General features: G+C 45.4%; 1 protein-coding gene across 7 annotated transcripts in view; it reads left to right on the forward strand.

Moving 5' to 3' along the window:
• Window positions 1-26,673, forward strand: part of RNF10 (ring finger protein 10) — a 48,836-nt gene that overhangs the window by 9,007 nt on the left and 13,156 nt on the right. For 4 of the 7 annotated variants that reach the window (XR_002730113.3, XR_002730110.2, XM_023204743.3 and 1 more), the window contains 9 exons: window positions 3,594-3,790; window positions 12,447-12,646; window positions 14,649-14,739; window positions 17,606-17,790; window positions 17,870-18,006; window positions 22,346-22,506; window positions 24,540-24,665; window positions 24,926-25,217; window positions 25,404-25,537. Coding sequence is in view for 5 of the 7 variants with exons in the window: in XM_023204743.3 (XP_023060511.1) it covers window positions 3,594-3,790; window positions 12,447-12,646; window positions 14,649-14,739; window positions 17,606-17,790; window positions 17,870-18,006; window positions 22,346-22,506; window positions 24,540-24,665; window positions 24,926-25,217; window positions 25,404-25,537 (1,523 nt within the window). In the remaining 2 variants the exon portion in view is untranslated. The remainder of the gene's footprint in view (window positions 1-3,593; window positions 3,791-12,446; window positions 12,647-14,648; window positions 14,740-17,605; window positions 17,791-17,869; window positions 18,007-22,345; window positions 22,507-24,539; window positions 24,666-24,925; window positions 25,218-25,403; window positions 25,538-26,673) is intronic. The other 3 variants (XM_023204744.2, XM_023204768.2, XM_023204749.3) reach the window with 2 other exon arrangements.

The raw sequence follows: 26,673 nt of genomic DNA on the forward strand, positions 1-26,673 counted from the left end.
AGACTCCGTCTCAAAAAAAAAAAAAAAAAAAAAAAAAAAAAGAGGTTGACAGACTATGGTCATGAAGTGATTGCTTTCAAAATTTGGCCTCTGATTATTAACTTACATTTTCTTCTTTCTGAGGCATTGTTTAACCTTGAATTTATTTAGCCTGCTATAAAAAACTGGTGATTATACTTATCAAGAAATAATTTTTTCTAAGTTTAGAAAATTATTCAGATAATATTACAAGTCTGCAGACAGGTACTTTTGTATATTTATATCAGAATCTTAGAGGGTGAGGCCTAAGCATAGGAATTCCTGAGCACAGTGAAGGCTCATCTGTGTGATTCCTGTGAACTGGGAAGATTGAGAATCATTGTAATAAGATGAAAGTGGGGCCAGACCCCATGGCTCTTGCTTATAATCCCAGCACTTTGGGAGGCTGAGGTGGGAAGATCACCTGAGCCTAGGAGTTTGAGACCAGCCTGGGCAACATAGTGAGAACCCCGTCTCTACAAAAAAAAATTTTAAAATTAGGCAAGGTGTGGTGGCTCATGCCTGTAATCTCAGGACCTTGGGAGGCTGAGGCTGGTGGATCGCTTGAGCTCAGGAGTTTGAGACCAACCTGGGCAACATGGCAAAACCCCATCTCTGTCAAAAATACAAAAATAGGCTGGGCTCGGTGGCTCAAGCCTGTAATCCCAGCACTTTGGGAGGCCGAGACGGGCAGATCACGAGGTCAGGAGATCGAGACCATCCTGGCTAACACGGTGAAACCCCGTCGCTACTAAAAAATACAAAAAAGTAGCCGGGCGAGGTGGTGGGTGCCTGTAGTCCCAGCTACTCGGGAGGCTGAGGCAGGAGAATGGTGTAAACCCGGGAGGCGGAGCTTGCAGTGAGTTGAGATCCGGCCACTGCACTCCAGCCCGGGTGACAGAGCGAGACTCCGTCTCAAAAAAAAAAAAAATACAAAAATAAGCAAAGAGTGTTGTGTGTGCCTGGAGTTCCAGCTACTTGGGGGGCTGAGGCAGGAGGATTGCTTGAACCCAGGTGGTTGAGGCTGCAGTAAGCCTAGATCATGCCACTGCACTCCAACCTGGGTGACAAAAGTAAGACCCTGTCTCAAAATAAATTTAAAAATTAGCTGAGTGTAGTGGTGCATACCTGCAGTCCTAGCTGGAAGGCTGAGTTGGAAAGATGCTAAACTGAGGTTGAGGCTGCAGTGTGCTATGATGGCACCACTGCTCTCCACCCTGGGGGGAAAAAAAAATACTGGGCACGGTGGCTCACACCTGTAATCCCAGTATTTTGGGAGGCCGAGGTGGGTGGATCACCTGAGGTCAGGAGGTTGAGACCAGCCTGGCCAGTGTGGCGAAACCCCATCTCTACTGAAAATACAGAATTAGCCAGGTGTGGTGGCTCATCCCTGTAATCCTAGCTACTTGGGAGGCCAAGGCAGGAGAATTGCTGGAACCCAGGAGGTAGAGGTTGCAGTGAGCCGAGATTGTGCCACTGTACTCCAGCCTGGGCAATAGAGTGAGACTGTTTAAAACAAAAAAAAAGATAAACCAGGCATGGTGGTTCATGCCTATAATCCTAACAGTTTGGAAGGCCAAGGCAGGATTGCTTGAGTCCAGGAGTTGGAAATCAAGCAGGGTAACAAAGTGAGACCCCATCTCTACAAAAAAAAAAGTATTTTTTTTTTGTTTGTTTTTTTTTGGTGAGACAGAGTTCTGCTCTGTCACCCAGGCTGGAATACAGTGGCCTGATCTCCGCTCACTGCAAGCTCCTTCTGGGTTCGCGCCCTTCTCCTGCCTCAGCCTGTCAAGCAGCTGGGACTACAGTTGCGCACCACCACGCCACCACTCCCGGCTGGGAGTAGTGGCTGATGCCTGTAATACCAGCACTTTGGGAGGCCGAGGAGTTGGATCACTTGAGCTCTGGAGTTTGAGACCAGCCTGGGCAACAAAGGCAAACCCCGTCTCTACAAAAAACACAAAAATTAGCTGGACATGGTGGGGAGTGCCTGTAGTCTCAGCGGCTCAGGAGTCTGAAGTGGGAGGGTAGCTTGAGTCTGGGAGGTAGAGGTTGCAGTGAGCCGAGATTGTGCCACTGCACTCTAGCCTGGGTAACAGAGTAAAACCCTGTCTCTAAATAAATAAAGTGCATAAATAGTTATTATGTTGTTAGAGTATAAATAAATTGGCGTAACAGTTCTAGAAAGCAACCTAGGAATGTATAAATGGCTTTAATGACCATATTCTATCTGTCAGTTCCCCTTTTTGAGAATTTGACGTAATCAATCACATAAACCTCTGTGTAAAGAGACTTACCAATGGTATTATGTTAAACTAGCAAAAAACTAGAAGCCACCGAAATATACAACAATGAGGGATTGGTTACGTTATTCTTTAAGTATGTGGCCAAGAAGGGTACAGCAATTAATCATGCTTTTGAAGACTAGGGATGCATAAAAATGCTCAGAGAGTAGTAAGCAGAAAGCAATATATCTTCTATGCTTGTTATTTTGTATAAGATTTGTGGTGGGTATGTATAAAGGAGATTAAAAGGAAAACGATGTTAATGGGTTAGTGCTCTGTGGGTACTGGCAACTTTAAATTATTCTACCCGATTTTCAGAACTGAGCACGTATTGTAATTGGAGAGAAAAACAAGAAACATTTTTAAAAAGGGTATAACTCAAGCTGATCCAATATGCTTTTTATTTATTTATTGAATTAATTTTTTTTTTTTTTTTGAGATAATCTCACTCTTTTGCCCAGGCTGGAGTGTAGTGGCATGATCTTGGCTCACTGCAACCTCTGCCTCCTGGGTTCAAGCAATTCTACTGCCTCAGCCTCCCAAGTATCTGGGATTACAGATGCCCACAACCATGCCCCACTAATTTTTTGTGTTTTTAATAGAGATGGGGTTTCACCATATTGGCCAGGCTGGTCTCAAACTCCTGACCTCAAGTGATCCACCCACCTGAGCCTCCCAAAGTGCTGGGATTACAGGTGTGAACTATTGCACCCAGCCCCCAATATGCTTTTAGAACTCAACTTCTTTTGTTCTGTAAATTTAACACCTTCTGAATTTGACCTCTAGAGCATATGTAAACACAGTTTTGCTTTTATGCCTCTTGAATATATTTGCTAAGGCCTAGGACAACCCCTTGTAGTATAGAATCTAGTTATGTTATAGTAATTTAAAAGGGAATGTCTTCTGTTCTGATACCGGGTAAAATACTTTTCCTTAATACAGAATGGCTGTTTCATTTCCTGTAACTTTTATCTGACTGAAGTTTTACAAGGGCAGTGGTTAAGCTGTGTAAAATAGAGACATTATGAATTGAGAATCCACGTGGTTTGATTTACACTGTGTTTGTTTTGAGGGAGGGGACCCGTTAGGCTTCATTATTGCAAGAAAAAATACTCGACTATGTGTTGTCTTGCTCAAAGCACTCATGCCGTGGCCCAAACCCAGATTCTTGGAGCTGGTCAAAGGGCCTATTTACCTTTATTTAAACACAGTTTTGCTGGGAGGTAGAGGGCAGTTGGCTAAGTGAATGTATCACTTCTTAAGTGGTTCTTTTGTGTTTCTTGCTTTCAGATGGAAAGAACTCAAGTGGATCCAAGCGTTGTAATCGCAAACGTGAACTTTCCTACCCCAAAAATGAAAGTTTTAGCAACCAGTCCCGTCGCTCCAGTTCACAGAAAAGCAAGACTTTTAACAAGATGCCTCCTCAAAGGGGCGGCGGCAGCAGCAAACTCTTTAGCTCTTCTTTTAATGGTGGAAGACGAGATGAGGTATGGAATTTGAGAATGTCCTTTCTAGAGCAATAAGCATGAGATTTGATCTCATGCTTTATCAGTAGTTTATCAGTAGTTGAGGAGGGGAACAAGAGGTAGAGGAATAGAAAATCAAAGGAGTCTTGAGTAGTTGAAAGGGTTAACCAGATTTGAAACCTTGCCTCCTTTTTTCCTCTGAAGGTTATGGAAATTTCCTTGGAGGAAGGCAAATTTCCTTTATGACAAATTTGGGGTTCCTTAATTTGTATGGTCTTTTTATTATCACTCTTGAATTATAGGTACCTTTTGGAATATTTAGGTAATAAAATGACATTAATGACATTTGCCTTTGTAATAATCTAGCAAAATGTAAAATGCATATATCTGTAGTCTCATTTTTTTTAGGAGTTTCTTAGCTATGTTTCTGTAAGCGCATAAGACATTTATGTACAAGGGTGTTCACTGTTGTGTTTGTAGTTGCAAAATTTGGGAAATAACCTAAATGCCTATCCACAAGATACTGATAGAGTAAATTATGTTTCATACTATGTAATTATGGTAGAATAAGACAGATTTTTAAAAATGTAGACTGAGAGAAGTAAAGGGATAGAGAGTAACAAGGAAAACAGTTTTAGAAGGTGGTTTAAGGACACCTCTGAAGAGGTAGATTTTGAGAGAGACCTGAAAGAAGCAAGGGAGCACACTATATGGTTGTTTTAAGATGGTCTTGCTCTGTTTTAAGATGGTCTTGCTCTGGAGTACGTTGGCATGATCATGGCTCACTGCACCCTTGACCTCCTGGGCTCAAGCGATCCTCCCACCTCAGCTTTGAGTAGCTGGAAGTACAGGTGCATGCCACCATGCTCGGCTAATTTTTTTCTTTTTATTTTGTAGAGACTGGATCTCACTATGTTATCTAGGCTGCTCTTGAACTCCTGGCCTCGAGCGATCCTCTCATCTTGGCCTCCCAAAGTGCTGGGATTACAGGTGTGAGCCTGAAGGAACAGCATATGCAAAGGACAGGAGGTGGTAGTGCTTTTGTTGGTTTGAGGTAAAGCAAGTAGGCTACCATGAGTGGAGGAGGAGCGGTAGGAAATGTACCCAAAGACTAGGAAAGGGATCAGCTCATGTGGGGCTTTGAAGGACTTTGGCTTTTGTTCAGAGAGATGAGAAGCCATTGAAATGTTTAAGGAGAAAAGTAAGGTAACCTGATTTGGAGTTTTAAAGGGGAAGAGTGGAAGCAGGAAGACTAGTTAAGAGACTACAAAGATATTCTTGGTGAGAGTGATGGAAGCTTTGAAATTGGGTGAGTGATGGAGGTGGTGAGAGACGTTAAGATTTGAGACGTTCCTTGCAGATAGAGCCAAGATTTTTTGTTAGATGTGGGGTCTGAGCAGAGAAAAGGTTGAGTAATGTTTTTGGCATAAGCCCAATTGAGGTACCTTTTGCTGGAATGGAGAACATTCTTTCAAGAAGAGCACAAAGGTTTTTTGGGAGAGGGGAATAGGGTTGAGATAAAGAACTTCAGTTTGGAGATGTTATATGTACATTACAATTCCTATTTGATAAATGTAAGCAGGATATTAGTAGAGGTAGGTAGTTAACTGAATCCGCAGTCAAGGAAGAGACCCAGGTTAGAAATCTGTTGGCATACAGTTGGTGCTTAAAGCTGTGGAACTAAGTGAGATAAATTAAGGAGTGAGTGTTCCAAAAACAGATTAGGTTCAAGAACTGAACTCCTGAGTCTGAATAAGAAACCAGCAAAAGAGCACAGTCAGGGCGGGAGGAAGAGAGCTGGAAAGTGTTGCAGAAGGTGATCAGTTTTGTCAAGTGCTGCTGATAAGCTAAGAATAGGACTGAAAGTTGACCATTCGATTTGAAAATGCCATGTAGATTGGAGAGAATAGGAGGGTGGGAAGAAGAAACAGCAAGTTTACACATACTTTTCAGTGGCTTTGCTCTAAAGGGGAGCAGAGAGATGAGGCAGTGCTTGAAAGGAATATGAGCTTGAGGGATTTTAAGATTAGAGAAATGATAGCATGTCTATGCTCATGGGATGGTTCTGGTGAGAGGCAAAGTGATGCAGGGAAAAGGGAAAGAACTGCTGAGCAATGTCCTTGAGTCCTTGAGATCTAGTGAGAAGTGGAGCAGTTGGCTTAGATAGCAACTCTGCCAGTTCATCCCTAGTAACAAAAGGAGGGCCTGGTGGTAGAGGTGGGGTCGGAGGTAGTTGGAATTCTTTTCTGATTGTTCTGATTTTCTCAGTAGAATACATAAGGTGAGCCAAAAGGAGGTTTGGAAGCCTGAGGAGTGAAGGAGTTGTCTGGGAAAGTGAGGGAACGAATAGACTGCAGAAGCATACTAGGATTGCAGTATTTTCAGGCACATGAGGGTCTACTGTGGTGAGGCTGTTTGCTGTGGTTGTGTTTGTTAGCCCTGTTTGTCTGCTCCAGGGCTGATGTGGAATAGGAAAAGAGTTGAATTAGGAGGAGGTTTTGCCAGGTGAATACAGAAGATATATGAAGAAGTGGGTGATGGGGCCGGGCACAGTGACTCACAGCTGTAATCCCAGCACTTTGGGAGGCCAAGGAGGGTGGATCTCCTGAGGCCAGGAGTTGGAGACCGGCCTGGCTAACATGGCAAAACTCCGTCTCTACTGAAAATACAAAAATTAGCTGGGCATGATGGCAGGCACCTGTAATTCCAGTTACTTGGGAGACTGAGGCAGGAGAATCGCTTGAACCCAGGAGGCAGAGGGTTCAGTGACCCGAGGTTGCACCACTGCATTCCAGCTTGGGAGACAGAGTGAGACTCCATCTCTAAATAAATAAGCAAGTAAGTAAAATTTGAAAAAGAAAGTGAGCAGTGGACCACAGGATCTAAGCCAAATCTGAGGGGTTGGATCATTGATTTGGAGGTCCTAGTGAGGGTAAAGAATTGTTGGAGTCAGGACTAAACCTGGGGAAGGAGTATATTCCTGGCTGGACAACAGAATGCTCAAAGTTAAGATGGTGGAAGAGGTTGTGGTTGTTGATCTAGACTGTAGAACATTCCTGTCTAATAGGATATCAAGCCATGTGTGTAATCTTACATTTTCTAGCTGCCTGCACTACAGAAGTAAAAAGTCAATTTTAACATATTTAATTCAATATATCTAAAATGTAAGTTTACCACATGGTGCAGCCACATTTCAAGTGCTTAGTAGCTACATCTAGCTAGTGGCTGCTGTATTGTACATTACAGCTGTAGAAGGGAAACCTGTAGGTGTGGGTGGCTGAGATGGGAGGGGCAAGCTAATTGGAAGCGAGGAGATCAAGGACCTGGAGTTCAGGGTACTGCGAGGATAATCAGGAAGTACAAGTGGTGTCGGAGAAAGTGACAGTGGGCCAGCTAGGACAAGCTGAAGATAATAGAAGGTTGAGAATGTGGAGGATTTTGTTGACTGAGCGCAAGCTCTTCGATCTAAGTTTGGAGCATTGAGGGTGGAAGACTGTTTGAAGAGATCAGAGCCATGTGGAGATGAAAAATAAGGGATGACCTGGAAGTCTTGGGCTTCTGTGTTGCGCAAACAAACAGAATGTGGCTTTTTTTTTTTTTTTTGATGAAGTCTTGCTCTGTCACCCAGGCTAGAGTGCAGTGGCACGATCTTGGCTCACTGCCAGCTCCGCCTTCTTGGTTCACGCCATTCTCCTGTCTCAGTCTCCCAAGTAGCTGGGACTACAGGCGTCTGCCACCACACCCGGCTATTTTATTTTTTAATTTTTACTTTTTTTTTTTTTTTTTGAGAGAGACAGAGTCTCGCTCTGTCCCCCAGGCTGGAGTGCTGGCTGGATCTCAGCTCACTGCAAGCTCCGCCTCCCAGGTTTACGCCATTCTCCTGCCTCAGCCTCCCGAGTAGCTGGGACTACAGGCGCCCGCCACCTCGCCCAGCTAGTTTTTTGTATTTTTTAGTAGAGACGGGGTTTCACCGTGTTAGCCAGGATGGTCTCGATCTCCTGACCTCGTGATCCGCCCGTCTCGGCCTCCCAAAGTGCTGGGATTACAGGCTTGAGCCACCGCGCCCGGCCCATTTTTACTTTTTTTTGAGATGGAGTCTTGCTCTGTCGCCCAGGCTGGAGTGCAGTGGCGCTATCACGGCTCACTGTAAGCTCTGCCTCCCGAGTTCACGCCATTCTCCTGCCTCAGCCTCCCGAGTAGCTGGGACTACAGGCTGGCTAATTTTTTGTATTTTTAGTGGAGACGGAGTTTCACCACGTTAGCCAGGATGGTCTTGATCTCCTGACCTTGTGATCCGACTGCCTCGGCCTCCCAAAGTGCTGCGATTACAGGCGTGAGCTACCGCGCCTGGCCAATTTTTTGTATTTTTAGTAGAGATGGGATTTCACCGTGTTAGGATGGTCTCGATCTCCTGACCTTGTGACCCACCCGCCTTGGCCTCCCAAAGTGCTGGGATTACAGGCGTGAGCCACTGTGCCCGGCCCAGAATGTGGTGTTATCTTTAAGCTTGGTTGTTAATATAAAAAAGGCGTGTATACCCCCAGTTGTATTTCATTATTTTTAATTTATTATTTTTGAGACAGAGTCTTGCTGTGTCGCCCAGGCTGGAGTGCAGTGGCATGATCGTGGCCCACTGCAGCCTTGACCTACTGGGCTCAAATCATCCTCCCACCTCCGCCTTCCAAGTGGATGGGACTACAGGCATGCATCACTAAGCCTGGCTAATTTTTAAATTTTTTGTAGAGACATTGCATCCCTGTGTTGTCCAGGCTGGTCTCAAACTCCTGGCCTCAGATGATCCTCCCTCCTTGGCCTCCTAAAGCCCTGGATTGTAGATGTGAGCCACTGCGCCCATCCTAGTTTTTTTTTTTTTTTTTTTTGAAGTGGAATTTTGCTCTTGATGCCAAGAATGGAGTGCAATGGTGTGATCTTGGCTCACTGTACCCTCTGCCTCCTGGGTTCAAGCGATTCTCCTGCCTCAGCCTCCCGAGCCTGACCTTGGGTGATCCGCCTACCTCAGCCTCCCAAAGTGCTGGGATTACAGGCATGAGCCACCACTCCCAGTTGCCCATCCTGATTTTATTTTTAAATTTTAGATTTTATTTTTTAGACACAGAGTCTCACCGTGTTGCCCAGGCTGGAGTGCAGTGGCTCTTCACAGGTGTGATCATAGTCCACTGCAGCCTTGAATTCCGGGGTTCACGTGACCCTTTTCAGCCTCCTGAGTGGCTGAGAGTGCAGGTGTGCATCACCGTGTCTAGCTTTGTATTTATTTATTTTTATTTTTTACTTTTTCTGAGGCGGAGTCTCGCTCTGTCGCCCGTACTGGAGTGCAGTGGCCGGATCTCAGCTCACTGCAAGCTCCGCCTCCTGGGTTTACGCCATTCTCCTGCCTCAGCCTCCTGAGTAGCTGGGACTACAGGCGCCCGCCACCTCGCCCTGCTAGTTTTTGTATTTTTAGTAGAGACGGGGTTTCACCGTGATAGTCAGGATGGTCTCGATCTCCTGACCTCGTGATCCGCCCGTCTCGGCCTCCCAAAGTGCTGGGATTACAGGCTTGAGCCACCGCGCCCGGCCTATATGTATTTATTTATTTATTTATTTATTTTTTTTGAGACGGAGTCTCGCTCTGTCGCCCAGGCTGGAGTGCAGTGGCCGGATCTCAGCTCACTGCAAGCTCCGCCTCCCGGGTTTACGCCATTCTCCTGCCTCAGCCTCCCGAGCAGCTGGGACTACAGGCGCCCACCACCACGCCCGGCTAGTTTTTTTGTATTTTTTAGTAGAGACGGGGTTTCACCGTGTTAGCCAGGATGGTCTCAATCTCCTGACCTCGTGATCCACCCGTCTCGGCCTCCCAAAGTGCTGGGATTAAAGGCTTGAGCCACCGTATATGTATTTATTTTTAAAGGTTGTATTAGTCCATTTTCTCGTTACTATTAAGAACTGCCTCAGACTGGGTAATTTATGAAGAAGAGAGGTTTAATTGACTCACAGTTCTGCAGGCTGTACAGGAAGCATGGCTGGGGAGGCCTCAGGAAACTTAAGGCAGAAGGTGAAGGGGAGGCAGACACATCTTAGGAGGAAGACTACGTAAGAGGAAGTGCTATGTAGTTTTTGTTTGTTTGTTTTGTTTTTTTTCGAGACGGAATCTCGCTCTGTCACCCAGGCTGGAGTGCAGTGGCACTATCTCGGTTTACTGCAACCCCTGCCTCCTGGGTTCACACCATTCTTCTGCTTCAGCTTCCCGAGTAGCTGGGACTGCAGGTGCCCGCCACCACGCCTGGCTAATTTTTTGTGTTTTTAGTAGAGACAGGGTTTCACTGTGTTAGCCAGGATGGTCTTGATCTCCTGACCTCGTGATCCGCCCGCCTCGGCCTCCCAAAGTGCTGGCATTACAGGCGTGAGCCACCGTGCCCGACCAGTGCTACATACTTTTAAACAACCAGATCTCCTGAGAACTCACTGTCAGGAGAACAGCAAGCGGGGAGTCTGCCCACATGACCTAATCCCCTTTCACCAGACCCCTCCACCAATATTGGGGATTACACATGAGATTTGGGAAGGGACAAAATCCAAACCATATCAAAGGTCATATACCATGTCTGTATGTATAGAATATCTCAGAGTATGTTCATTGCCTCTGGAAGAGAAATTGCCTTTCATCATATCTCTTTTTGTATGTGCAAGTGCTGCTTAGCAAAAATCTTCAAATTTGACTAAGCAGCAAAAGCCTGAAGTTTGCCTTTCCTTTGACCCAATAATTCCTCCTGTACATTCAAAAGAAGTAATTGTAGGTGCTCAAGTATTTGTGCATAAATGTATCAAAAAATGTGTTTCTCACAGCATTATCTTGAAACAATGGAAAAGCTCTGGAACAATCTGTGCCATACAATAGGGCGTTGAGCTCTGGTATACCCATGCAACATCATGAATGGTATGCAGCTATTTGAGGTGACTAGCAAAGTGTTTATAACATTAAATGGGAAAGGGGAGTTGGGAGATGCCCTAGCTGACTTCCATTCATTTTACTGCTATTTGGGAATGTTAAGAGGACTGAAATACACGTTGATGTGATTTCTTCCATCTTTGCTTGCAGTGGTGTTTCTCGTATGGTTTCTTGGCCAACCTTATAAACTGTTGCTGAATCTGCTGATTGGGTTTCTTTCTGGACACAGAGCTAGTCTGCCTACATGTTCTAGTTCTGTCAGTTTTAATTAACAACGAATAACTGTGTCTTAGATGGGAGGTCTGGTAGGATCCAGAACCTAGGGCAGTTAGCAGCTCTGCCTGCAGGCCACCTCCAGAGTGTGGCTACACAGGCTCACTTTGCCAGAAGCAGACCAAAGAACAAGTAGTTAACAAGAGTGAAGGTGTAGGAGTCCTATGGGACTGTTGAAATGGGACTGTTGAAAATATTAATCCAGTTAAGTAAATCTTTGTGATTCAAGATAGCTAGACGCATTCATGCTGGGTTTTGTCCTTGAACGGTTAACTGTCACTTAGCAGGGCAGATGAAACAGTTTAGTCCTGTTGTAAAGGCTCTTTTCTCCTCTTCACTTCCATTCACTCTTGGGGTAGGCTTTTGTATTACCCCCTCCTGGGAAGGTCTTTTGCTTTAAGCCTGTTTTAATTGTTTTGTTTTTTTGAGACAGTTTCGCTCTTGTTGCACAGGCTGGAGTGCAGTGGCATGATCTCAGCTCACTGCAACCTCCCACTCCTAGGTTCAAGCGATTCTCCTGCCTCAGCCTCTCGATTAGCTGGGATTACAGGCGCCTGCCACCACGCCCGGCTAATTTTTTTGTATTTTTAGTGATCGCCCACCTTGGCCTCCCAAAGTGGTGGGATTACAGGCGTGAGCCACAGTGCCCAGTCTTATTTAATTTTTTGAAAAAGGAATAAAAGAATGGCTACTCCATATAAAAAGCAGCCTTTTTAGTTAATACTTTTTTTAAATTTTTTATTTTTTTCTGAAACAAGGTCTCTGTCGCCCAGGCTGGAATGCAGTGGTGCGATCTCGGCTCACTACAACCTCTGTCTGTCTCCTGGGTTCAAGCGATTGTCCCACCTCAGCCTCCTGAGTAGATGGGATTTCAGGCGCCCACCACTGCCCCCGACTAATTTTTGTATTTTCAGTAGAGACGGGGTTTCGCCATGTTGGCGAGGCTAGTCTCGAACTCCTGAACTCAAGTGATCCACCTGCCTTGGCCTTCCAAAGTTCTGGGATTACAGGCGTGAGCCACCGTGCCAGGCCTTTAGTTAATACTTTAAGCTATGTAGGCTGGCGAGGTGGCTCACGCCTATAATCCCAGTACTTTGGGAGGCTGAGGTGAGGGGATCTCCTGAGGTCAAGAGTTTGAGACCAGCCTGGCCAACATGGCGAAACCCTGTCTCCACTAAAAATACAAAAACTAGCTGGGCATGGTTTAGTCCCACACGCCTGTAATCCCAGCCACTCAGGAGGCTGAGGCAGGGGAATCACTTGAACCTGGGAGGCAGAGGTTGCAGTGAGCCAAGATTGTACCATTGCACTCCAGCCTGAGTGACAGAGTGAGACTGTGTCTTGGGGGGAAAAAAAAAAGATTTGTGTAGAAGGAGGGTTTTTTTTTGGGGGGGTTCTGCTGTAAATCAGTAAGTGTCATCCTAATCTGAAATACTGATTCATTCTCATTCTCCCTAGGTAGCAGAGGCTCAACGGGCAGAGTTTAGCCCTGCCCAGTTCTCTGGTCCTAAGAAGATCAACCTGAACCACTTGTTGAATTTCACTTTTGAACCCCGTGGCCAGACGGGTCACTTTGAAGGCAGTGGACATGGTAGCTGGGGAAAAAGGAACAAGTGGGGACATAAGCCTTTTAACAAAGAACTCTTTTTACAGGCCAAGTGAGTATTGCTACCCCTCAGAGAAAAGGGAAAGTGGGACTCTCCGGATAACTGTGGTGCCGCCGTGAAGAGGCTTTTTTAAAGCTATCGTGGGAAAGAAGCAGAATCGTGTTCTTTTTCTGTTTACCACTGCCCCACCCTTCCTTCCTTTTACTCACTTTCCAGGTGGATGTTTTTGGTACTTAATGCTTAAATAACTGTGTTAGTATCATGATGAGGTAGAAAGCATGTTTGGAATAGGACCCAGATTTGAATCTTGTTTCGGCCTTTGACCTTAGGTAACTTACTTAACTGCTTTGAGATTCAGCCTCTCCTTTATAAAGAAGAGGAAATTTTTTTTTTTTTTTGAGACTGAGTCTCGCTTTGTCACCTAGGCTAGAGTGCTGTGGCGTGATCTCGGCTCACTGCAGCCTCTGCCTTCTGGGTTTAAGCCATTTTTTTTTGCCTCAGCCTCCGAAATAGCTGGGACTACAGGTGTGTACCACCACACCTGTCTAATTTTTGTATTTTTTTTTTTTTGATAGAGACGCAGTGGCTCATGCCTGTAATCCTAGCACTTTGGGAGACCAAGGCAGGGGGATCACCATATTGGCCAGGCTGGTCTCGAACTTCTGACCTTGTGATCCATCTGCCTCGGCCTCCAAAGTGCTGGGATTACAAGCATGAGCCACTGTGCCCGGCCAGGAAGAAGAATTTTTTTTTTTTTTTTGAGACAGTCTTGCTCTGTTGCCCAGGCTGGGGTGCAGTGGCGCGATCTCGGCTCACTGCACGCTGTACCTCCCGGAGCTTCACGCCATTCTCCTGCCTCAGTCTCCCGAGTAGCTGGGACTACAGGCACCTGCCACCTCTCCTGGCTAATTTTGTTTTTGTAATTTTAGTAGAGATGGGGTTTCACGATATTAGCCAGGATGGTCTTGTTCTCCTGACCTCATGATCCCCCTGCCTTGGTCTCCCAAAGTGCCGGGATTACAGGCTTGAGCCACTGCGCCCAACAAGGAGGAGAAAATTTCTTAAGAGACAATTGAGTGACAAGTTGAAGTGCTTGGCATGTGTTTACTCAAATATGATCCCCTTTTGTTTCCTTTTGTGTGGCCTTAGTCATAATTTAAGATTTGACCTAGGATCTAGACTGAAGTAACCTTTTTGTACTTTATATGAACTGGTTTCGAATAGTGATGACAGTGTTTTTTTTTTTTTTTTTTTTGGTGACAGAGTCTCCCTCTGTCGCCTAGGCTGGAGTGTAGTGGCATGATCTCGCCTCACTGCAACCTCTGCCTCTCGGGTTCAAGTGATTCTCCTGCCTTAGCCTCCTGAGTAGCTGGGACTACAGGCAATGTGCCACCACGCCCAGCTAATTTTTTTTGTGTTTTTAGTAGAGACGGGGTTTCACTATGTTAGCCAGGATGGTCTTGATCTTCTAGACCTTGTGATTCGCCCGCCTTGGCCTCCCAAAGTGTTGGGATTACAGGTGTGAGCCACCGCGCCCGGCCTAAGTTTTCTATTTTTAGTAGAGATGTTTCACCCTGTTGGTCAGGCTGGTCTCTAACTCCTGACCTCAAGTGATCCACCTGCCTTGGCCTCCCAAAGTGCTGGGATTACACGTTTGAGCCACGGTGCCTGGCCGAGAACAATCTTTTCAACTGTCTTGAAGACTAGCTATTTTCTGGGGTTCTAAGGGGTGAGGGGAAATCTGACTTACTGCTGTTTGATGGAGTCACAGTCTAGGTTAATTTTAGTTCAGGGGATGCCTTCAGGGAATTTGGCTGGACTTGGAAGCAGAAGAAAACAGTTCATGGATTTAGACTTCTGCCTGCTGAGTCTTTGGGTTCTTTCCAGAGCTGGAGTTCAGAACTGAGGCTGAGGTCCTAGTGCAGTGCCTCATGAACCGGGGCTGCTAATGACCTGCATTTGATTGCTAAGTGAATAGATGACAATTTCTTCCGAGGGCTTATTGGTAGATTCTAACAGTCTAGCCTTTTCCTGTCTTCTTTCCTATTTCTAGCTGCCAATTTGTGGTGTGTGAAGACCAAGACTACACAGCTCATTTTGCTGATCCTGATACATTAGTTAACTGGGACTTTGTGGAACAAGTGGTGAGTAGCTCAGCCAAGCCCATAAGCTATGAATTGGAGACAGCACTAAATAAAGGCACTGTGGTGACGCAGCAGCTGTTGGCTGTGTTCACTGCTTGGTTGCCTTTTCTGCCTGGCCTGTCTTTAGATGTTTCCCAGAGGTCAGTTCCTGGTTCTTCCTGGAGTCCATTTTGTGACTAACTGGCTCTGACCTATAGGGATGGTGTATGAAAGGCTCTGATCTGAAGATGTGTAAGCTGGGAAGTAGTAACCCCTTACCCTCCTGACCTGGGTTGGGCTCATTACGGGGCCATTGCTTCAGTGGCAACCATTCATAGCAATCACTGTCAAAGTAGGCCTCATCTTTGTGGCAGGTGAGCACATGAATGAGCCACACAGTTGTACTTTTTTTTGAGACGGAGTCTCGCTCTGTGGCCCGGGCTGGAGTGCAGTCGCATGATCTCGGCTCACTGCAAGCTCCGCCTCCCGGGTTCACGCCATTCTCCTGCCTCAGCCTCCCAAGTAGCTGGGACTACAGGCGCCCGCTACCACGCCTGTCTAGTTTTTTGTATTTTTTTAATAGAGATGGGGTTTCACCGTGTTAACCAGGATGGTCTCGATCTCCTGACCTCGTGATCCCCCCACCTCGGCCTCCCAAAGTGCTGGGATTACAGGTGTGAACCTCCGCGCCCAGCCGTACTTTTCTTTTTTGAGACAGAGTCTCACTCTGTTGCCCAGGCCAGAGTACAGTGGCGTGATCTTGGCTCACTGCAACCTCTGCCTCCAGGGTTCAAGCAATTCTCGTGCCTCAGCTTCCTAAGTAGCTGGGATTACAGGCGCCAGCTACCACGCCTGACTAATTTTTGTATTTTTAGTAGAGAAGGGGTTTCACCTTGTTGGCCAGGCTGGTTTTGAACTCCTGACTGCAAGTGATCCACCCACCTTAGTCTCCCAAAGTGTTGGGGTTACAGACGTGAGCAACTGTGCCTGGCCCAGTTGTACTTTTTTTTTTTTTTTTTTTAAAGATAGAGTTTCGCTCTTGTTGCCTAGACTGGAGTACAGTGGTGCCATCTCAGCTCACTGCAACCTCCACCTCCCAGGTTCAAGAGATTCTCCTGCCTCAGCCTCCTAAGTAACTGGGACTACGGGCATAATACCACCATTCCTGGCTAATTTTTTTTTTTTAGTAGAGATGGGGTTTCTCCATGTTGGTCAGGCTGGTCTTGAATTCCTGACCTCAGGTGATCCTCCTGCCTCGGCTTCCCAAAGTGGTGGGATTACAGACATGAGCCGTTGTGCCTGGCGTTTTTTTTTTTTTTTTTTGAGACAGTCTTGTTGTATCGCCCCAGCTGGAGTGCAGTGGCGTGATGTCAGCTCACTGTAACCTCCACCTCTTGGGTTCAAGCAATTCTCGTGCCTCAGCCTCCTGAGTAGCTGGGATTACAGGTGTGCACCACTATGCCTGGCTAAGTTTTGTATTTTTATTAGAGATGGGGTTCCACTGTGTTGTCCAGGCTTGTCTCAAACTCCCAGCCTCAAGTGATCACCTGTCTTGGCCTTCTAAAGTGTTGGGATTATAGGCGTGAGCCACCATGCCCAGCTTCCGTTGCACTTTCAAAGCCACTGATGTATTTTCTTTTTTTTTTTTTCTTTTTTTTTTTTTTTGAGACGGAGTCTTGCTCCGTTGCCCAGGCTGGAGTGCAGTGGCGCGATCTCAGCTCACTGCAAGCTCCGCCTCCCGGGTTCACGCCATTCTCCTACCTCAGCCTCCCGAGTAGCTGGGACTACAGGCGCCCGCCACTGCACCCGGCTAGTTTTTTGTATTTTTAGTAGAGACGGGGTTTCACCATGTTAGCCAGGATGGTCTCGATCTCCTGACCTCGTGATCCACCCGTCTTGGCCTCCCAAAGTGCTGGGATTACAGGCTTGAGCCACCACGCCCGGCCACTGATGTATTTTCTACTGAAGTTACAAACTCTTGGTATCCCCTTGTTGGTCCTAATAGAGTATCTGTTGAAGAACAATAATTTCAAAATGATGGGCCCTTTTTTTTTTCTGTATGAGCAGGGGCTTTTGACCTTAAAGCTTGAACTCTCACTACTGTCAAAATGTATAAAATCATCTGAGAATGGCATAGAAGGCATAAAAACTTGTTTTATTAAAAAAAAAAATTAGTCACATAAAGTGAAGTCTTTTTAACGTGTTCTCTGTTGGAAATTACTGGTAGATTACTTCTAGACCCTTTTTAGGCCTTTATGCATACAAATTAAGTTTTTTTATAAATGGGAATATAGTGATTTATAATTTTTTTCTATGTAAAGTAGAACCCCCCAAATACCTGTCGTGTATTAGTTTTATTATATTAAACCGTTATTATGGTTTCCTTAGTGATTTGCTTAAAAAGCTGTCATAGAAAGCCGGGCGCGGTGGCTCACGCCTGTAATCCCAGCACTTTGGGAGGCTGAGGCGGGCGGATCACAAGGTCAGGAGATTGAGACCATCCTGGTTAACAGGGTGAAACCCCATCTCTACTAAAAATAGAAAAAAATTAGGTGGGCGTGGTGGCGGGCGTCCGTAGTCCCATCTACTCGGAGGCTGAGGCAGGAGAATGGTGTGAACCCCGGAGGCGGAGCTTGCAGTGAGCCGAGGTTGCGCCACTGCACTCCAGCCTGGGTGACAGAGCGAGACTCCATCTCAAAAAAAAAAAAAAAAAGCTATCATACATGTATCTACACTGTTAAACAGTTTTAGGAAGATATGTTGAGTATAAGGATGTACAGGGATAGAGATGAGAGAGATGGGGATGAGAGAGTAGAGAGGCCTGTAACTTTAATAGTCCCTAATCAATTCTGCAAGCAGTGAACCTTCTGGTGGCATTTTGTTTCAGCGCATTTGTAGCCATGAAGTGCCATCTTGCCCCATATGCCTCTATCCACCTACTGCAGCCAAGATAACTCGTTGTGGACACATCTTCTGCTGGGCATGCATCCTGCACTATCTTTCACTGAGTGAGAAGATGTGGAGTAAATGTCCCATCTGTTACAGTTCTGTGCATAAGAAGGATCTCAAGAGGTGAGATTGAGACATTTACTCAATTAGATCCCAGTCTGTTCACTCCTTGCCCTGCTACATATAAGTGTCCATGTTTCAGTGTTGTTGCCACAGAGTCACGTCAGTATGTTGTTGGTGATACCATTACGATGCAGCTGATGAAGAGGGAGAAAGGGGTGTTGGTGGCTTTGCCCAAATCCAAATGGATGAATGTAGACCATCCCATTCATCTAGGAGGTGAGTTCTTTAAATTTTGGGGACAAGTAATCCTGGGTACATCCTTTAAGGTGATTGAATAGATACATAGTGTCGGAAAGTTAAGTCTTTGGGCAAGGCAGATCTAGCATGTTCACATTAGTCATAGGATTCCAGTAGGTTAGCGTGGACTTTGTACAGAGTAGATTAATTATTGGTTTCAAGTTTGTTTAATATATACATCCTAATTTTTCATTTCACAAAGTTTTATTGCATAGTGTCTTTCACTGTGCCCAGCCTTAGGGATTCTGTAGTCAGCCAGTCTTGGTGCCTGTCGTCGAGAAACTCAGTAGTCCGATAAAAGAGACAGACTGGTAGACTGGCCATTAGGATAAAGAGTGTGATAAGTGCTCACAATGAATGCCAGAGATGTATTCCCTGTGTTTCGTATATAAGTGAGCATTTGATTAAAATAGCATTTCAGTCTCTGAGGAAAAGATAGATTTCTCAATAAATGGTATTGCAACAATTGATTCTTCCTAAGGAAAAAATAAAATTAGATTCCTATTTCATACCATTCATGAAATTAATTCCAGATAGATTGAAGAAGCAAATGTAAAAAATCCAAAAGTTTTAACCCTTTTATTTAAAAGAAAATATAATTTTTTTGTAAATCCTCAGATGTGCATCTGTCTGAAGGATTGTGTGTTCTCATTTGGGTGGTAAATATGTGTGTGTAATATTTTTTTCCTAGTGATTTTGACTGTTTAAATATTTAACAACTTAAAACATTAAAAATGTGTATTAATTTTAAAAAATTTCTCAGATATGGGTGGATTTTTGAGCCAGGCTGAAATGAGACACTATAAAATATTGATAAATTTTTATTTTATTTTTTTTGAGACGGGGTCTGGCTCTGTCACCCAGGCTGGAGTGCAGTAGCACAATCTTGGCTCACTGCAACCTCCGCCTCCCGGGTTCAGGCGATTCTCATGCCTCAGCCTCCCGAGTAGCTGGGACTACAGGCGCACACCACCACGCCTGGCTAAGTTTGTATTTTTGGTTGAGATGGGATTTCACCATGTTGGCAGGGTAGTTTCGAACTCCCGAGCTTAGGTGATCCGCCCGCCTTGCCTCCCAAAGTGCTGGGATTACAAGCACTAGCCACCGTGCCCGGCCAGTTTGATTTTATGAGAATGAAACTTGTATCTGAGATTTTCTTTTTTTTTTTTTTGAGACAGAGAAAAAAACATGAAATGAAAAATAAGCTGCAGAACAAGATGTTATTGTTTGTCATTTATGATGAAACCTTTATTTCTTTTTCTTTTTCTTTTTTTTTTTTTTTTTTTTTTTTGACTGAGTCTCGTTCTATCGCCCAGGCTGGAGTGCAGTGGCGCGATCTTGGCTTACTGCAAGCTCCGCCTCCCAGGTTCACGCCATTCTTCTGCCTCAGCCTCCCGTGTAGCTGGGACTACAGATGCCCACTACCACACCTGGCTAATTTTTTGTATTTCTATTAGAGACGGGGTTTTGCCATGTTAGCCAGGATGGTCTCGATCTCCTGACCTCATGATCTGCCCACCTTGGCTTCCCAAAGTGCTGGGATTACAGGCATGAGCCACTGCACCCCGCCAAAACCTTTATTTCTTTATAAATGTGGGTATATAATTATATAGAAAAAGGTTTGAAGGATACATAATCAGATTTGCAAATGTTATCTCTGGGCAGATACTAGGATATTTGAGGGTAGGAAAACGGCATATCAAGGAGGTCTGAAGATAACATTGTTTTAAGCTACTTAGAAAGTACAGAAAATGTGGGCCGGGCACAGTGGCGCACGCCTGTAATCCTAGCACTTTGGGAGGCCAAAGCGGGTGGATTACCTGAGCTCAGGAGTTCCAAACCAGCCTCGGAAACACGGTGAAACCTGTCTCCACTAAAATACAAAAAATTAGCTGGATGTGGCGGCGTGTGCCTGTAGTTCCAGCTACTCGGCAGCTGAGGCAGGAGAATTGCTAGAACCAGCCTGGGCGACACAAGTGAGACTCTTATAGAAGTACAGAAAATGTGGAGGAGGAAAGTAAAACAAATAAGTCATCCATGATCCCTTTATTCAAAGGCGCCCCAGAACCTTATCTATATATATTTTTTCTATGCATGTATATTTTTGTGAGATTGGGATTTGATTTGCAAGTCAGCATCTGTATTTCTCCATGTCCCTAATTGACCACTTAGAAAAACACTTCTAGGCTGGGTACGGTGGCTCACACCTGTAATCTCAGCACTTTGGGAGACCGATGCGGGTGGATCACTTGAGGTCAGGAGTTCAAGACCAGCCTGGCCAACATGGTGAAAATCCATCTCTACTTTAAAAAAAAATTTTTTTTTGGTGTGGTGGCACGTGCCTAAATCCCAGCTACTCAGGAGGCTAAGCAGGAGAATTGCATGAACACAGGATGGTGGAGGTTGTGGTGAACTGAGATTGCACCACTGCACTCCAGCCTGGGTGACAGAGGGAGACTCCATCTCAAAATAAATAAAAAAGAAAACCATTTTCAGTGTCCACAGAATTTTGGTTAATGAACATACTATCATGTCATTAACTCTTTTTTTTGTCGCCCAGGCTGGAGTGCAGTGGCATGGTCATGGTTCACTGCAGTCTCGACCTCCTAGGCTCAGATTCTCCTGCCTCAGCCTCCAATTAATTAATTAATTACAATTAAATTTAAATTTAATTTAAAAATTAAAATTTTAAATTTTAATTTAAAAATGTTAACTGGGCATGGTGGTGTAGTTAATTTTTTATTTTTGGCAGAGATGAGGTCTTGCTGTGTTGCTAAGCTGGTCTTGAACTTCTTTTTTTTTGAGATGGAGTCTCGCTCTGTTGCCCATTCTGGAGTGCAATGGTGTGATCTTGGCTCACTGCAACCTCCACCTCCCAGTTTCAAGAGATTGTCCTGCCTCAGCCTCCTGAGTAGCTGAGATTACAGGTGCCCACCATCACGCCTGGCTAATTTTTGTGTTTTTAGTAGAGATGGAGTTTCACCATGTTGGCCAGGATGGTCTCGATCTCTTGATCTTGTGATCCGCCCACTTCAGCCAAAGTGCTGGGATTGCAGGCGTGAGCCACTGTGCTCTGCCTGGTCTTATTTTTATTAATTTTATTTTTTGAGACAGAGTTTTGTACTTGTTGCCCAGGCTGGAGTGCAATGGAGTGATCTCGGCTTACCTCCGCCTCTTGGGTGCAAGTGATTCTCTTACCCCAGCCTCCCTAGTAGCTGGGATTACAGGCGCCTGTCACCATACCCAGCTAATTTTTTGTATTTTTAGTAGAGACGGGATTTCTCCATGTTGGCCAGGCTGGTCTCGAACTCCCAACTTCAGGCAATCCACCTGCCTCAGCTTCCCAAAGTGCTGGGATTACAGGTGTGAGCCACTGCGCTGGGCCACCATTTCTTTATTCTTTATTGTTGGTTTTACTGGTTGGTTTGAGCTTTGCCTTTTTCTTTTTCTTTTTTTTTTTTGAGACAGAATTTTGCTTTTGTTGCTCAAGCTGAAGTACAGTGGCATGATCTTGGCTCACTGCGACCCCTGCCTCCCGGGTTCAAGCAGTTTTCCTGCCTCATCCTCCCGAGTAGCTGGGATTACAGGCATGCACCACCACGCCCAACTAATTTTTTGTATCTTTAGTAGAGACGGGGTTTCACCATGTTGGTCAGGCTAGTCTCGAACTCCTGACCTCAAGTGATCCACCCGCCTCGACCTCCCAAAGTGCTGGAATTATAGGTGTGAGCCACGGTGCCTGGCTGATTTGAGTTTTTCTGATATTACATACAATGCTGTAATAATAAACATTGTGTGACTAAAGTTTTGACTGCATCTCTGGGTTTCTTAGATTTCTTGTGTCAAGGTCGGGCGCGGTGGCATAAGCCTGTAATCCCAGCACTTTGGGAGGCCGAGACTGGCGGATCACGAAGTCAGGAGATCAAGACCATCCTGGCTAACGTGGTGAAACCCCGTCTATACTAAAAAATACAAAAAACTAGCCGGGCGAGGTGGCGGACGCCTGTAGTCCCAGCTACTCGGGAGGCTGAGGCAGGAGAATGGCGTAACCCGGGAGGCAGAGCTTGCAGTGATCTGAGATCCGGTCACTGCACTCCAGCCTGGGCGACAGAGCGAGACTCCGTCTCAAAAAAAAAAAGATTTCTTGTATCAAGAACAGAGCTACGTAACTTATTTTAAGACCGTTGTTAAATTATTTTCTTAGGGAATTATCCCATTTTCACCCCAGAGAAAAGGCTGTATTTGAAAATTTTTATTTAGCTGCACTGTCATGAGCTTTGAGTGTTGCATTTCTTTGGTTTTGCTGGCCTTCTTATAGATGAACAACACAGCCAGTACTCCAAGTTGCTGCTGGCCTCTAAGGAGCAGGTGCTGCACCGGGTAGTTCTGGAGGAGAAAGTAGCACTAGAGCAGCAGCTGGCAGAGGAGAAGCACACTCCCGAGTCCTGCTTTATTGAGGCAGCTATCCAGGAGCTCAAGGTGAGAGGATGCATTGAAGACGCTAAAACCTTTTCACTCTCTCGGCGGTCTCTGGTGAAAACCAGAAATGCTAAACCTTTTCACTGTGTTGGGGGTGAGTTGATGGACACTGGGGTTAAATTAGTTCCATTCCACATTTAAGACAATAAGCAGAAAATGGCTAAAAAAAGTCCATTTGTTTTGGGCTTTGTTTGATGACAGCAGAGAATGTTTAACCTAGGGCTTTTAAAGCTCTTTCTAGAGCTGAAAGGAGCAAGTCAAAATGGTTTTATAACTAATTGTGACAATGGAGTTTTTTAGATTAGCTATGTTCTTAAAGCAAGGGAGAGATTTTTGTTTTCCGGGAAAATACTTAAGGTTCTGTTCTGGAGGTGTTTTGAGAGATATTGTGGAGAAAGTATTATGGCCTGCCCAGTATGCCTTAGGAGTACCTGAAACGGCAAGAATTACACAAGGATAGAATTCCCTGGGTCTTGTATCTTCCACAACAGGAAATTTTGAAGCATCACAACCACTGGTTGTTAGGCCCCGCCTTGAGATACTGATTGCATAGGTTAAGCTCAGTAGGCTCAGTAATTTGCATTATAACAAGTTCTAGGGTGATTCTGATGGTTGCTCATCCCCAGACCACACTACTGGAACCACTGATCTAGCTTAGAGCAGTAGAAGCCCATATTTATTGAGTGATCAGCATTTGATAGGACTGGTGCTATGCACATTTATCTCACTTAAACTTCTAGTGTGATAGATAGCATTATCCCCTCTCATGGATGAGGAAACAGAATCATGGGTTGGGTAATTTGCTAGTAAGGGATGCAGCTGGTATTTGAATTCCCTTCTCCCTGACTCCCAAGGGCTCCTTGGGTAGAGTCCTATATATTTTAACTTTTGCTTTCTTTCTCTAATACATTGCAGCCATGTTTGTTCAAATGCCATTACAGGCATAAGAAAGGCTACATAGCATTAGAACTGTCCAGGCTGAGGTGAGGTTAGCTAAACCCTTCCTACTACTCTGGGCCTCTGTCTGAGCATAGTTTGTAAAAAATAGGTTAGTTTCATGTTCTTAGATTTCTGTTCTGGAAGTTTTTTGTAGTGTTGTCAGTGTCAGATTCTCTCTTTTTTTTTTTTTTTTTTTTTTTTAACTTTTAAGTTCAGGGGTACAAATGCAGGTTATGTCATAGGGGTTTGTTATACAGATTCTCACCCAGGTATTAAGCTTAGTACTCATTAGTTATTTTTCCTTATCCTCTCCCTCCTCCCACTCTGCATCCTCTGATAGGCCTCAGTGTTTGTTCCCCTCTATGTGTCCGTGTTTTTCATCATTTAGCTCCTACTTGGAAGTGAGAACATGCATGCGATATTTGGTTTTTCTTTTTTCTTTTTTTTTTTTTGAGATGGAGTTTCACTCTTGTTGCCCAGGCTGGAGTGCAGTGGCGTGATCTTGGCTCATCACAACCTCTGCCCCCCGGGTTCAAGTGATTCTCCTGCCTCAGCCTCCCGAGTAGCAGGAATTACAGGCATGCCCCACCATGCCTGGGTTATTTTGTATTTTTAGTAGAGATGGGGTTTCTCCATGTTGGTCAGGGTGGTCTTGAACTCCCAACCTCAGGTGATCCGCCCACCTCAGCCTCCCAAAGTGCTGGGATTACAGGCATGAGCCACCACACCTGGCCGTATGTGTCTTCATAGTAGAATGATTTATATTCCTTTGGCTATATACCCAGTAATGGGATTGCTAGGTGAAATGGTATTTCTGTCTTTAGGTCTTTGAGGAATCGCCACACTGGCTGAACTAATTTACATTCCACAGTGTCAGATTCTAAGCAGATTCCAATTCTTAGTGGGTATTGCATGCTTTTTGCTTCCTGTTTCCCTCAAAGTTGAGATATTTAAGCACCTAACCTCCTTCCCATTGGGTCTCATTGCCTTTTAACTTTTGGTCCTGTTGAGAGGCCATTCTAAGCCCTTGCCCTTCAAGCTAAGTGTGTTTCTGGAAACTTAACTTTCTCTGGTGTTTTCTCTGGCCACATTAGACTCGGGAAGAGGCTCTGTCGGGATTGGCTGGAAGCAGAGGGGAGGTCACTGGTGTTGTGGCTGCTTTGGAACAACTGGTGCTGATGGCTCCCTTGGCGAAGGAGTCTGTTTTTCATCCCAGGAAGGTTAGTGTGTTCCTGTTACTAAGTGGCTGCCAGTCCTCAAATTCTGTCATTGAGCTGGTAGGCATTACTGTGAGATCTAAACCTTCTCAAGAGAAGAGGGGCAATGAGTATTTTCTGTATGCTTGTTATTAGTTCTTTCCCCAGGGGTGTTAAATCAGTGAACACGACAGCTAAGATAAACATCTAGGGAGCTTGATTCTTAGGCCTACATTTGCCAGATTGCTTTCGGAAAGCAGGAGATATACTTTCTGTTGATCTAGAGTTTGCTGCAACAGGGTGTGCTGGAGTATCTGTCTGCCTTCGATGAAGAAACTACGGAAGTTTGTTCTCTGGACACTCCTTCTAGACCTCTTGCTCTCCCTCTGGTAGAGGAGGAGGAAGCAGTGTCTGAACCAGAGCCTGAGGGGTTGCCAGAGGCCTGTGATGACTTGGAGTTAGCAGATGACAATCTTAAAGAGGGAACCATTTGCACTGAGTCCAGCCAGCAGGAACCCATCACCAAGCCAGGCTTCACACGCCTCAGCAGCTCTCCTTGTTACTACTTTTACCAAGGTGAGGGTGCCTGAGGAGAGGGCTGGGTTGCCGCAGAGGTGTTTCAGATGTGACCCTGCGCTCTAAGCAGAGGAGCGCCACTAGATCCAGGGGCTTGGGTGGCTTGAGCCCTTGGGCATGGGGAGGGGTGAGGGGCGTTCTGGGGACTGGCCAAGACTGGTGTGTGATAGAGCCTCTTGTCCTCAGCGGAAGATGGGCAGCACATGTTCCTGCACCCGGTGAATGTGCGCTGCCTCGTGCGGGAGTACGGCAGCCTGGAGAGGAGCCCTGAGAAGATCTCAGCAACTGTGGTGGAGATTGCTGGCTACTCCATGTCTGAGGTGAGGCCTTCCTCTAGAAATGGAGGGTCAGACAGCAATATTAACCTAATCTCTTTGAGGTAGGCTTAGCCATCCTAAGTTCACAAACCTTCAAGGCCTTTAGTTTTTGTATTTTTAGTCTTTCTGTCAGTGATGGTGCTGTGAATTCTTTGTAAGTGAGGTGCCCCCTCAGCATGAGTGCTGCTCCCTGCTTCATTGATTGTAGTTTGGGGATGTAGATATTTCTTTTTTACTCACGATGGAGTTTATTTTTCTTTCTTTTCCTCCTCATTGCCTGGGAGAAATGTCACAAATTTGTTGTAAGATTTAAAATTAGACTCTTTGAGTACTATAAATTTTTCATCAAACATGCAGGAAAAGAATAGAAACGAAAATAAATGGGCTGGGTGTGGTAGCTCACACCTGTAATCCCAGCACTTTTGGGAGGCTTAGGCAGGCAGATTGCTTGAGGCTAGGAGTTTCAGACCACCCAGGGCATTTCTACAAAAGATACAAAAAAAATTAGCTGGGTGTGATGATGTGCATCTGTAGTCCCAGCTACTCAGGAGGCTGAGGCAGAAGGATCACCTTAGCCCGGGAGATCAAGTCTGCAGTGAGCTGACCTGGGTGACAGAGCAAGACCATGTCTCAAAAAAAAGAAAAAATTGGGCTTCATTTTCTACTGTTTCAGGCCAAGTGTCTTTCAGTAGGGAGATCTGCTTTATCTTCCTTCCCAGTTATTCTGTCAGTGGTTCCCACTTTTTTTTGGTTCTGTTTTTCCACCAGCAAATAACTTTTTATCTTCGCTATTCATCCCCCTCAGCTGTGGGCCCTTAAAAATCAGAAACGTGGCCGGGCGCGGTGGCTCAAGCCTGTAATCCCAGCACTTTGGGAGGCCGAGATGGGCGGATCACAAGGTCAGGAGATCAAGACCATCCTGGCTAACACAGTGAAACCCCGTCTCTACTAAAAATACAAAAAAACTAGCCGGGCGAGGTGGCGGGCGCCTGTAGTCTCAGCTACTTGGGAGGCTGAGGCAGGAGAATGGCGTAGACCCGGGAGGCGGAGCTTGCAGCGAGCTGAGATCCGGCCACTGCACTCCAGTCCGGGCGACAGAGCGAGACTCCGCCTCAAAAAAAAAAAAAAAAAAAAAAAAA

The sequence above is a fragment of the Piliocolobus tephrosceles genome, chromosome 10 (genome assembly GCF_002776525.5).
Source record: "Piliocolobus tephrosceles isolate RC106 chromosome 10, ASM277652v3, whole genome shotgun sequence".
Taxonomy (NCBI): Eukaryota; Metazoa; Chordata; class Mammalia; order Primates; family Cercopithecidae; genus Piliocolobus; species Piliocolobus tephrosceles.